Source organism: Rattus norvegicus, chromosome 19 (genome assembly GCF_021556685.1).
Source record: "Rattus norvegicus strain SHRSP/BbbUtx chromosome 19, alternate assembly SHRSP_T2T, whole genome shotgun sequence".
In the NCBI taxonomy this organism is placed as follows: Eukaryota; Metazoa; Chordata; class Mammalia; order Rodentia; family Muridae; genus Rattus; species Rattus norvegicus.
In genome coordinates this window covers 53,627,584-53,640,325 of record NC_141552.1, presented here as the reverse complement: position 1 = coordinate 53,640,325, position 12,742 = coordinate 53,627,584, and the positions used below count along the sequence as shown (strand labels likewise).

The following is a 12,742-nucleotide window of genomic DNA, read 5'->3' as shown; positions in this document are numbered from 1 at the left end:
TTTCTCTGTTGTATGCACTGGTCATGAAGTTCTGCCTTGCTTCAGGCCCAACTGAAGTCATGGTCTGGACTATCAGAAGTAGGAGCCCAGACAACCCTTTTCTCATTTTTGTGAATTTATTATCTGAGTTCTTTTGTCACAGTGGTGGAAAGCTGGTTAACAACAGCAATGATAACAACAAAACACACACACACACACACACACACACACACACACACACACACACACACACACACACACACTTTTACCTAGGACTAGAGAGATGGCTAGATGGCTTAGTGGTTAAGAGCACTGGCTGCTCTTCCAGAGGACCTGGATTCAATTCCTAGTACCTACATGGCAGCTCACAAATTGTAACTCCAGTTCCAGGGGATCTGACATTCTCAGGCAGGCAAAACACCAATGCACATTAAGTAAATAAATCTTAAAAAGTTAAGTCTTTTAGATGACTTTATTTTATGCATGAAGTGATATTTTTGTCTACATTATTCATGTTTGTAGCCATGCTATGTAGAAGGGCTAGTGTAAACAGTAGCTAGATACAGGGTTTGGACATTTACTTTGCTTGAAACCAATGTACCCAGCTGTTGGCTTTTCAGAGACTATTGTAGCCAGACTGTGCAACTGTATTTGAGGCACATCAAAAGTATTTTGAAAACCTTCTGTATTCAGTCACTTTTCTGATGATCAGGACACATCTGAAGTTCAACTCCCTCATGTTTTGCATGAATCAGTGCAAGCTAGTGTGAAAAATAATTCAGTAAATAATTAAAAAATATTCTTTAAAACATTTATGAGCGGGTTGGGGATTTAGCTCAGTGATAGAGCACTTGCCTAGCAAGCGCAAGACCCTGGGTTCGGTCCCCAGCTTCGAAAAAAAAAAACATTTATGAGCACAAATGAGCTCTTGGAAGTCAGAAGGAGTTTTGGGACTGGAACTGAAGTTACATATAGTTGTGGGCCACCACGTGGGTGCTGGGAACTGAACTCCAGTCCTCTGAAAGAACAATAAGGTGCTCTTAACCATGAGCCATCTCTCCAGCCTCCAAATGAAAACAACTGAAAATACAAAGTAAAACAAGCAGACGCATTACCAAGTCAGTATGAAAGACATTGTGAGGAGGTTGAAATGAAATTTGGAAGAAAGACATTTTAGGCAGTTTAATCCCAAATGTCTTAGTAAGTTCAAATTTTGCCAGTATAGAAAAATTAGAGCTGGAGAATAAAAATATAAAACTATAATAATCAATGTGAGGAGTGGGTCTGTTTTAAAATTCCCAGGAAGTAAAAACATCAAGGTAGATACATTTGGGAACTGGTTAAGTCATCTTTAAAATTTGCTTCCAAGGAAGACGACAAACCTATGAGACAAAAACACTCAAAAGATCTGTTGGTTTTTGGTCTTCCAATGAGAGAAGCCCTTTGAAGGAGACAGGATTGCTATTGTAACTACTGAGGCAGCCATGGTGACCAGGTGACCAGGCAGGAGTGGCACTTGCTTTCTCTTGTCTCCAGGGTGCCTTTGCCACCTCCCTTAGTGAACCATGGCTTAAGCCTGCTCTTGAGTTAGTTTCATCTACAATCATCCCTCAGTACCCTGCAGGGTGACAGGGCAATGCCTTACCAGCAACACCAGGCCAGGCCAGAACACAGAATCTAAAACCTTCCCATGGAAGGCTTTACCCCTTCCTCTCTCCCTCCCTTTTTACTTTCTCTCTATTCTCTCTCTCTCTCTCTCTCTCTCTCTCTGTATCTCTACCTATGTATGTATGTATGTATGTATGTATGTATGTATGTATGTCTATCTATGTATCTATCATCTATGTATATATGTATGTATATCTATGTATCTCTCCCTATGTTCTCCATCTATGTTCTACATATCTATGTATGTATCTATATCTATGTATCTATGTGTGTGTGTATGTATGTATGTATGTATGTATGTATGTATGTATCTATCTATCTATCTATCTATCTATCTATCTATCTATCTATCTATCTATCCATTTTTGAGAAAGAGTCTCGAGTTGCCAAGGCTGGCCTAGAACTTTCTAGGAAGCCAAGGATGATACAATTCCTCATTCTTCTGCCTCCACTTTCTGAGTAATGGGATTACAGTTATGGACCATCCATCCATCCATTCTTCCTTCCTTCTAGAAGACTTTACATTTGGCTCAGTCAAATCCTAGCCTATGTTTGATGGTAGCTAGAAAATGCCTGAAATCTGATCAGAAAAATGTGCTTCAGAACCAACTCCTACTGGTGATTTCCCACTTAATCTTTCACAAGACAGTTCTAAACTTGAGGGTCTGTTTCATTCATGCAAGAGGATTGGGTGAATATAGGTAAAGTATATCACGGCTCTTTGTAGACTATAGAGCACCAAGTCCATAGATCTTGTCTTACGCTTTCTTTTGGAGAATTGGACTCTCCCCAGTCAGCCTGTAGAGGGCATATTTGAAGTCGATTATGCCTTGGTTTTCTATAGTGAAGGTGATGCTTTTCCTTGTACCGCAGATCAAAGCCCCAAAATTGATGATGGAGGAGGGGCTGATGGTGAATTTGGAGTACACCGCATTCACAGAAAACTTGATAGGGATGCTGGCAATGATCTCACCTTCTGAGAGAGCTGGCTCAATAATCTAGAAAGGAAAGGTTTGAGAAGATGTTAGTCAGTGGGACAGCCATGGAATTTCCATTAGTGTCTGCTTTCATGACTGATATCCTCCTCTGAGTTGTGTCTGACCTTTAACCCATAGGCTACATGCAGCCAAGGAGAGTTTGCCCCAACATAAAATTATAAGCTTACTTAAAACATGAGATAAAAAAAACCCTTTTAAATGTATTCTTTGAGAATGTCGTACAAGCCTACAATTCATTTCAACCACATTCATGTACTGCTTCCTCCAACTCTTCCCCGGCCTCCACTCTCACTTCCACTTCTCAGCTTCATGCTCTCTCTCCGTTTGAAATAATCTTTTGGTTTCAACCAATGCTGTCCACATACTGGTGTGTGTGGGGCTAGCCGTTGGAGCACCTACCGGAGGTCAAACCTTAAAGAAAACTAACGCTCCCTCCCTTAGCAGCCATTAAGTGTCCACAGGTTGTCAGTAGGGGTGGAGCTTGTGTGCCCCTCCCTGTTCCCTGCTGACTGTTGATTGGTTTGATTTTGTGCAGCCGGCCACAGCTGCTGTGGGTTCATAAGGAACTGAACGAAGAGTTCTCAGAGGAAGAAACAGAGTTGGCTAAGAAATAATTTCGAAAGTGTTCAAGATCTTTGGCTCCCAGGGAAATGCAAATTAAAAGTACTTTGAGATTTCATCTTACCTTAGCCAGAATGGCTAAGATCAGGGAAACGAAACAAAACACAAAACAAAATAAAACCCCAAAGAATGAGTGACAGCAAACGTGGGCGGAGCTGTAGGGGAGGAGGAGCCCGCGTCGCTATTGGTTGGGGGTGCACACTGGTGTAGCCACTATGGAAATAAGTGTGGGATTCCACAAAAAGCTGGAAATAGATCTAACATATGATCCCGTTTGTGCCACTCGTGGCCATGTGCTCAGTGGATTCTCTATCCGCTACAGAGACACATGCTCATCCACGTTTACTGCTGCTCTATTCACAATAGCTGGGAACTGAACAGCCTACCCTCCTTCTAACTGATGAACGGATAAAGAAAATGTGGCACGCAGCACATGATGGAATTTTATCCTGCTGTGAAGAAAAGTGAAAACTGCAACCGAGCTGGAGAAAACCACGCTGAGTAAGCCCATGCAGGTCCAGAAGGACAAATGCCACGTGTTCTCACTGTGAGTATCTTTGTGAATTTATTTTGCAGCTTGTCTATGTTCTTGAGTGTGAGCTTTATAGAGGACATCATAATGCAATGTCTAGGGTTGGACGTCTATACACTGTCTTCTTGCCTGCTTCCATGATGGGGAAAAAGAGAATCTAGTCTTTCTTCTCCACTCTCCATCAAATGGGTGCCAACACCGAGATTATTTTCTACTGGCCGCATGTCGACATGTAGCCACCATGTCTGCTGCTTTTACTCGATGGTGGAGTACAGCTCCCTTGGTTCTTATGCACCCCAAAACCTTGGGGGCAGTTTTTTCTTTTCCCTTTTGCTATCTCTGGTGATTCTGCACATCTCTGTGCTGACCTACTTGTGCTGGTTAGTTGGGAGTGGACTCTGGTGTAGTTTCTTTGTTGCTACCACAGCTATCCCCCCTTCATCCTTCTTTTGTTCCCATCAGAATGCAAGTGAGCAGTGCTCTGAGCTCTCTCACCTGGCAGCGCAGGATGGGCTGGGACTCGACCTTCACTTCCTTTCTTGCTCGGAAGAATACTTGCACGGTCGTGGGCTTATCTATTGAGGCCAGTGTCCCCCTTTTGGGTTGGATCCAGATCATGGAACTTAAGTTTGTTGGCAAAATGCCTACGGAGTCCACAGTGAAACTGGAAGACAAGGATAGAGTTGATTTAAACAACCACGAAGTCAGAGAGGGCAGTTTGATCTGTCCAATGCGTGCCTGGCTCTCGCCCTTTGTAATGATCATACCAAGCAGAATCTACTATGCTTTTTTCCTGGGTATGTATGTGCACCCATGTGTACGTTCTTGTATGTATGAATGTACATATATGTGTCTAGCTGTGGGGGGCAAATACCAGGGGTCATCCATGAACTGTTATCCATTTTTTTTTTAAAAATAGGGCTTCTCAAATTTACTACATAGCCAGGGATTACTCTGAACTTCTGGTCCTCCCTGCTGAGGTAGGCGCTACTACTTGGTGCTGGAGATCAAACTAAAGACATACCATACTTTACCAACTGAGCTACATTCCTAGCCCTAGGCTTTTGTTTGTTTGTTTTGTTTGTTTGCATATAGTATGTGTGTATGCAGATATATATGTGTGTGTGCTTGAGCACTTGAGGCTGGAGGTCATTGTTAGGTGTCTTCCTTGATTGCTCCCTACCTTTTAAGACTGGGTCTACTAGTGAAACCAGTGCTTACCAAGTAGGCTAGCCTGGCTGGCCAGAGAGCTTCAGAAATGTACCTCCTGTGCTAGGGTTACGGATGCCTGGGTCTTTAATGTGGGTGCTGGGGACCTAAACTCAGGCACTTTACTTATAGTATATTAAAAATAACTTCCCAGACATCCTCTGTAGAGAGGATGGTTTTGATGCTTTGATCAAGAATCTGCATGTGAACACTGAAGGGTCTGTTCCTCAATTGGTTCTTGATCCATCAATAAAGATGCTCGTGTCCAATGAGCTGGACGGAATAGGTGGGACTTCTAGTTCTCCTGCAGGCAGCCTAGCAGACTTGAGGGAGAGGAAAGATTTGCTTCGAAGGGAGAAAGAGCCATCAGCCATGGGAGATCTCAGGTGGAGTGGCCCTGGAGTAGCAGGCAGGAGATTAGAGACTAACTAAGGTGGAGGGTAGATTTAGGGTGCTGAGCTGGGAGTGAGAAGAAGGGTGCAATAGCCAAGGAAGCCTTAGAAGAGCCCGACCATTAAGTGCTCTCTCTCTCTCTCTGTGTTTCATCTTCAAATTTGAGGGAACTTGGGTGGGGTGGCCCACCTGGGGTTTAAAGTGGGAAATAAAAACTAAATGTTTCATCCTCTTTACGAGTGGGTGGGGATAGTTAGATTCCATGTACACACGCACGCGCACACGCACACACACGCACACACACACACACACACACACACACACACGCCCCATGGGATTCGGGTTACCTGAATATGATCTCGTATTTTCCACGGTTCTTCAGTTGAAGGGGCTGCTTTACTTCCTCCAGGACCCTCAGAGTCCCAAAGTCCAGACCTCCTTCAGTTCCTGCAGAGGCCAGGGCATGGGGTAGGGGTGAGTGTGTAGGGGAGCCAGAGCAAGGGCTCCCCTTTGAAGTTTACAAGGCAAGTCATTCCGCAATGATGACTTTAGGAAACGTCCTTTCTGGAAACTCTTTTGACTCAGCAGATAAACCAAAGCCCTCCAGTTCATCTGAACATCTCCCTTGAGATTCCAGCCCACGGGACTACTGTTTCATGGCAATTGGTAGCTAAATTCTCTAGGATATTTACTTATTTATATTTGCTATTATTATTTTTAATTATATGTATGTATGTGCATCTTCGTGTGTGCAAGTGAGTGCAAAGTCCAGGGGAGTGGGATCTCTCTGGGGCTAGAATGACAGGACAGGTAGTTGTAAGAGGCCTGATATAGGTACTGGGAATCAAACAAACTTGGATCCTTTGGAAGACCAATGTGTGTGTGTGTGTGTGTGTGTGTGTGTGTGTGTGTGTGTGTGTGTGTGTGTGCGCGCGCGCGCACATGCACTTAATATAGTTTCTCTGTGTATCCCTGACTGTCCTGGGACTCACTTTGTAGATCACGCTGTCCTCCAACTCACAGATCTCTGTCTGCCTGTGCCTCCTGAGTGCTGGGATTAAAGGCATGTTCCATCACTGACTGGCTGTGGGTGGGTTCTTAACCGAGGAACCATCTCTCCAGCTCTCTAAGATCTTTAAAAAATGATCTATTTCTTTTTATTTCACATGTGTCTGTGCTACATACAGTAGATCCCTCAGAGGCCAGAAGAGCATTGGATCCCCGGGGACCGGAGTTTCAGACAGTTATGAGCTTCCAGGTGGGTGCTGGGAACCAAACTCTGGGTCCTCTGAAGGATTAGTAAGTATCATTAATTAATCGCTAAGCCAAATTGTGAAACATTTACTGAGTTACACTGGAAAGGTTTAACTTTGTGTTGTTTTACTCAGTGTCTCAGGATAAGCGTTCCGTCAGACTATTAAAACTCTTCATAAATGCAAGCTTAGGGGGCTGGAGAGATGGCTCAGCGGTTAAGAGCACCCGACTGCTCTTCCAGAGGTCATGAGTTCAATTCCCAGCAACCACATGGTGGCTCACAACCATCTGTAATGAGATCTGATGCCCTCTTCTGGTGTATCTGAAGACAGCTACAGTGTACTTATATATAATAAATGAATAAATCTTTAAAAAAATAAATGCAAGCTTAGGGGTCACTAAGATACAGCTTTTCTGTAGTAAACCGCAATAACATTATTTTATTTTTGATGAGCACTTTTCATCATGATGCTGCAGCAAGGACCTCTGTAGGTTAGGACAGTGACACCCAACTAACATGTGGCTCTAAGAATCTTGCGGAGGAAGGGACCTGTCAGGGAGAGGAGGTGTCATGCAGAGTCAGATGCTCAGGGGAGATACACAAGTCACATGTTATGGCAATGTGCTAGATAGAATGTCTCAGGACATCCATTCTAATCCCTGGGATCTGGGAATACATGGCAAAGAGGACTTAAGGTATTGGATGGACCTGAGGCGGGGGATTAGCTGCCATTAAAAATGAAGGCTGACATGGGTTATCCTGGAGGTTCAGTGTAACCACAAGGGTCCTTATAAAAGTAGAAGGGGACAGCAGAAGTGGGAGAACCAGGGAGAGGGCAACACAAGAAGGACCTGTGGGACATTGCTGGCTTCTAAGATTTAGGGAGGGGACACAGACCAAGGAATGTGGGTTGTCTCTTAGAGGCTGCAAAGCCATTAGGAAGAGCGATTAACTGTCAGCACTTTGATATCCACCCAGTGAGACCCAGGAAGACCTGCTTTGAACTGACCTCAGGGCTATAATACATTGTGGGGCTTTTCTTTTTCTTTGATTCCCTCCCTCCCTCCTCCCCACTCTCTCCTTCCTCCCTCCCTCTCTTCCTCCTCCTTTCCTTCCCCGTCTCCTTCCTTCCTTCCTTCCTTCCTTCCTTCCTCCCTCCCCTCTCTTCCTCTTCCTTTCCTTCCCCGTCTCCTTCCTTCCTTCCTTCCTTCCTTCCTTCCTTCCTCCCTCCCTCTCTTCCTCTTCCTTTCCTTCCCCGTCTCCTTCCTTCCTTCCTTCCTTCCTTCCTTCCTTCCTCCCTCCCTCTCTTCCTCTTCCTTTCCTTCCCCGTCTCCCTCCTTCCTTCCTTCCTTCCTTCCTTCCTTCCTTCCTTCCTCCCTTCCTCCCTTCCTCCCTTCCTTCCTTTCTTAATTTCTTAATTTCTTTCTTTCTAAGACAGGATTTTTCATCAGGTAACCCAAGCTGGCTTTGAACTCAAGAACCCCAGCTTCTTCAGTGTTATATTAGGTCAGGAGGTTGTGGCAGTCTGTTACAATAGTAGTAGAAAACTAACATAGGCAAGAAGAGAAGCCTTGACTGTCAGCTTCTAAGAGAGGAGCCCTGAAGGTTTCATCCTGATGACAACCTCTTGCTATCCTCCACTGAGGGGACTGTACTTTGTGGTGATGTTACCAACATCACTCTAGGCTTGCATTCCTATTACAGACACTGTTCCCTCCCCCGCTAACCCCAACGACACAGTAGGGCCCCTCCACCTGGAGCTCTAGCACACAAACAGAGACAATACATAAACAACCCCTTTCCAGGGTTCAACGTACCTTTGGGGAAGGTGATGTCCAAAGCGATATCATAGGATTCTGCAAAGATCAAGATGTTTTCGATCTGAACGACACCCACAAGATTCTCTGCATCTAAAACCTGCCGGGAAAAGTTCTTCGGTGAAAGCCCACACCCACAAAGTGTCTGGAGTCTGGAATATGTAACATGCAGTGGACACTGGAAAGCATGGATGGCAGGGAAACGTTTCTGAGACCTTTACTGTCACATTTTTCCATTCAGTAATCTTGTTCTGCTTGCTGTATAAATCAGAACTATTTTACTCTATTACTCTACTCTGTTCTTTGGGACTCAAGCTGAAGAAAAGGGGCCAAATATCTTTTTAAAGTAAAATGCATGCTTGGTGTTTCTATTTTGGAAATTCAGTCTTTCAGAGGTGTGACAATGATGACCTTCAGGCCTGTGGTCTCTAGTAGTTCGCTGAGCCTGCTGCTGTCATTGCTGGAGATCCTTCCTCACTGCCCTAAGCAGTCACTGAGCTGGTGCCAGCTGGAACACCAGTCTATCCAATTGACTGTTGACCTTGGACACAAGCTAGGAGCTGATTAAAGGGTCCATTAGTCAGGGAAAGAGTTTCAGGGGCAATCTAACACTCTGGCATCTAGGTAGAGACCTCTGCCATCTTTTTTTTTTTTTTTTTTGGTTCTTTTTTTCGGAGCTGGGGACCAAACCCAGGGCCTTGCGCTTCCTAGGTAAGCGCTCTACCACTGAGCTAAATCCCCAACCCCGCCCTCTGCCATCTTGTTGAAGACTCCAGTTGAAAAACAAAGTCACCTGTTTGCATTCCATGTGCTTTGGGGTACCAGGGGAAGTTTATAGCTGTCACTAAACTTAAGATAAAAAAACACTATATATGCGTGTATCTACATATAACACTGTATATGCGTGTATCTACATATAACACTGTATATGTATGTGCGTGTGAGTGCAGATGCTTAGAGACCAGAAGAGGGTGCTGGGTCCCTGGAGCTGGAGTTGTGGGCTATTCTTAACCACCCTACATCGGTGCTAGGGAGTGAACTCTGTCCTGCTGTTAAGAGCAGCAAGTGTTCCTAGCCACCAAGTCTCTCTTCAGCCCCCAAATCAAGTATTAATTCAGAATCTCTATCTCTTCTTTTAACAGGCATTTGCCAATATAGTTGGATCTATAGGTAGAGAACTCATGATATTTCCTGTTTCCCCTAATAGTACAGGAGAAGACAGACAGATGAGGGCCTTCTGAGGGTGAAGACGAAGGTTGGAGAGATGCAGGACCGAGCCAAGACACATACTGATAGGCTGCAGAAACTAGATTTTTTTTCCTGGAGCCTCCAAAAGGAGTGTGGTCCTGCTACCTCGATTTTAGCTTTCTAGTCTTCAGAACTATGAGAGAGGAAAGGTCTGTTGGTTTGAGCCACCCAGTCTGAGGTGATTTTGTCATGGTGGCCTAAGAATCCTGCCTGACAGAGTTCCCACACCAAAGTTAGCAAAGAGAATGAGAGGAGAAAGGAGTGGGGCTCTCACGAAGAAGCTGAATGGTTAAGTGTCTCAGTAAGAGATCAGCTTGGAGTCATACTGCTTGTACTGAGCTTGTGTTTTGTGTAGAGTAGGGTATCATGGGCTGGAGATAGGAAACAGATGAGATGAGGGATCTAATAAGGAGATCTCTCTCTCCCCCCCCCCTGTGTGTGTGTGTGTGTGTGTGTGTGTGCGCGCGCGCACATGCGTGTGCACGCACGCGTGCATGTATATTTTTATAAACAAATCTACGGGGGTGGCGCATCTCACCTCAATCCGAATGGCCTTCTTGATGTTGACAGGTTTGGAGGGCTGGAAGTGCACTTGTAGCCCAAACTCTCCCTTAGGCAGCATAGTGCCCTGCATCATGGATACAGTGAAGTCCTCCCCTAGGTGTTCCAGGCTGGAGATCCTCCAGGCCACAGGAAGAGACGTGACATTACGGAGAACTAGTGACTTGGATTCTTTTCTGCAGAAGCCAACAGAAATTTGATCAAGTTCAAAGAATTTTTCAAATGTCAGTTTCTTTTTTTTCCACTAAAATTATACAATAGCGAGAAGAATCAATAACTTTTATCTTAGGTTTTCGAGACTGACTTTCATTATGTAGCCTGTGACTTGCTATGCAGACCAGGCCAGCCTTGAACTCACAGAGATCTGCTTGCCTCTACCTCTGCCTCTGAAGGGTGTGTACTTGGTCCTACAGCTTTTTTTTTTTTTTTTTGAGGGTGGTCGTGTAAAACATTCCCTAACTCTCCTTGCCGTGTCTTTTTTTAAGCTGCTTAGCTTGTGAGCAATGGGCAGATTTCCATGACTTTAACTTTTTCCCCATGAAAAAGCTATGTCAAATGATCTCGAATTACCACCATATAAAACTTTGGGAAAAGTTGTAAGAATCCCTCTTTATCCACCTGACTTTGCCTTCCTTATAGCCCCATAATCTCTCTTCCTCACCATTTTTCAGAGCCGTTCAAAATGAAGCTGCAGGCAATTATACACGTTTAAATCACACGTTTTCTAAGAATGAGAACACCCACTATGCCAGGGTTTTCACTGTCATAAAGACGATTGTTTGGTCTGCGTCCATGTTCAGCCTCTGTCTTTGTTCTATTGCTACTCGATCTCTCTTTATTTTTCCAGGTCAAGGAATCAACCCACAGCCATGTTGTTGCATGTAATTGTCATGTCATTACATGTCATTGCATGTCATTGACATGACTCTCTGGAAAAGGCTTCCACTCCTCTTTAGGTTTCTTGGCTTTGACGTTTTGGAGAGACCGGTTAATCCGTTGGCTCTTGCTTAAGCTGGGTGGTCTGCTGCTTTTCCATGCCTAGATCTTCTGAAGGGAAAGGAGTTGCAAGCTGTGTCCTTTTCACTGTGTTGGGTCAGGGGATCCCTTTAGTGCTATTCTGATTTGGGTGATGCTACATTTGATGTCCTAATTAAGGCTCACCTGGTCTCTCCATCGGGCATGTGCTCCCCCCTCCCCTCTTTAGTTAATACTTTCCGGGGAGATACTTTGAGAATAAACCCTGTTTATTTTATTTTATTGGTATAGGGACTTAATTTTCTCAGACTGTCCTTAAGTTCACTAGTTGGGGATGACCTTGGACTTCTGATCCTTCTGTCTCTACCTGACAATTACCAGGGCTACGGGCTGCATCACCACAGCTGGATCAATGTCTCATTCTTAGCCAAACAGTCAGATGCCAGTTTTAACTACCCAATCATTTCCTAACACCATCAATCTTCCTATGCTTAGTTGGTATTCTGTTATCAAAAACAGAATTTCCTTTTCTCATGTGTTTATTCATATACTCATGCCAGTGGAGCTACATTTCTCATTGAATACATCAATGGTTCTCGGTCTTGGAATCACAACCCCTTTTGGGGTATTATGACCCTTTCACACAGGTTATCTAAGAACATTGGGAAACATAGATATTTATGTTATGATTCATAGCAATAGCTAAATGACAGTTATGAAGTAGCGATGAAAATAATTTTATGGTTGGGGGTCACCACAACATGAGAAATCCTTTCCCCAAGGACCCTTGCCATTTATTGGCAAATGGTATTTAAATACCAAAGTCTGGAAAAGAGTCCTCATTGCTCCTGGCATACCACTCTTTTCAAGTCTTTCTTGATGGCAGAGGAAATATGGCTAGGAAATATGTGCACGTCTCTATACTGCATACTAAAAACCAGGAGTTGCTACTGAGACCTCTAATTCTCTAACTCCAATTTAATAACAAGATACACTTAAAAAGGTGTGTGTGTGTGTGTGTGTGTGTGTGTGTGTGTGTGTGTAGGTGCATATATGCAATGGCACACTTGTGTGGTGGTCACAGGACAACCTGTGAGAGTCTGTTCTCTCTTTCTACCACATGGACCGTGGGATCACACTCAGACTATTAGGTTTGGTGATAAGTGCCTTCACGTGTTGAGTCATCTTGCAGGCCTACCAGATAACATGTAAATCTCCTCTTCTCCAACAATGAGAAACCTTTCTGCAATTTAATTATGCCATGGTTAGAAAATGTACTCTGGATGATTTCATTAAGTTGAAATTTAATGAGCCTTGTTTTTATAACTTCGCGCTGTATGTTTCTGCGTGTGCTTGAAATAAATACACATTTTATAGTTGATGGGCACCCAAATAACTCTAAACAGGATATGGGAAGGAAGATTTAATTTGAAGAGAAGGATAAACACACTCAAGGCATCACATGGAATAAATGAGCCACGCTGGG

General features: G+C 44.1%; 1 protein-coding gene across 2 annotated transcripts in view; it reads right to left on the bottom strand.

Annotated features, from left to right (window-relative positions):
- Hydin (Hydin, axonemal central pair apparatus protein) overlaps nt 1-12,742 on the bottom strand; it is a 345,749-nt gene that overhangs the window by 48,951 nt on the left and 284,056 nt on the right. For both annotated transcript variants that reach the window (XM_087594210.1, NM_001427650.1), the window contains 5 exon segments: nt 10,259-10,457; nt 8,473-8,572; nt 5,748-5,847; nt 4,294-4,462; nt 2,410-2,645 (listed from right to left, as the gene is read on the bottom strand). In XM_087594210.1, the coding sequence (XP_087450336.1) occupies nt 2,410-2,645; nt 4,294-4,462; nt 5,748-5,847; nt 8,473-8,572; nt 10,259-10,457 (804 nt within the window).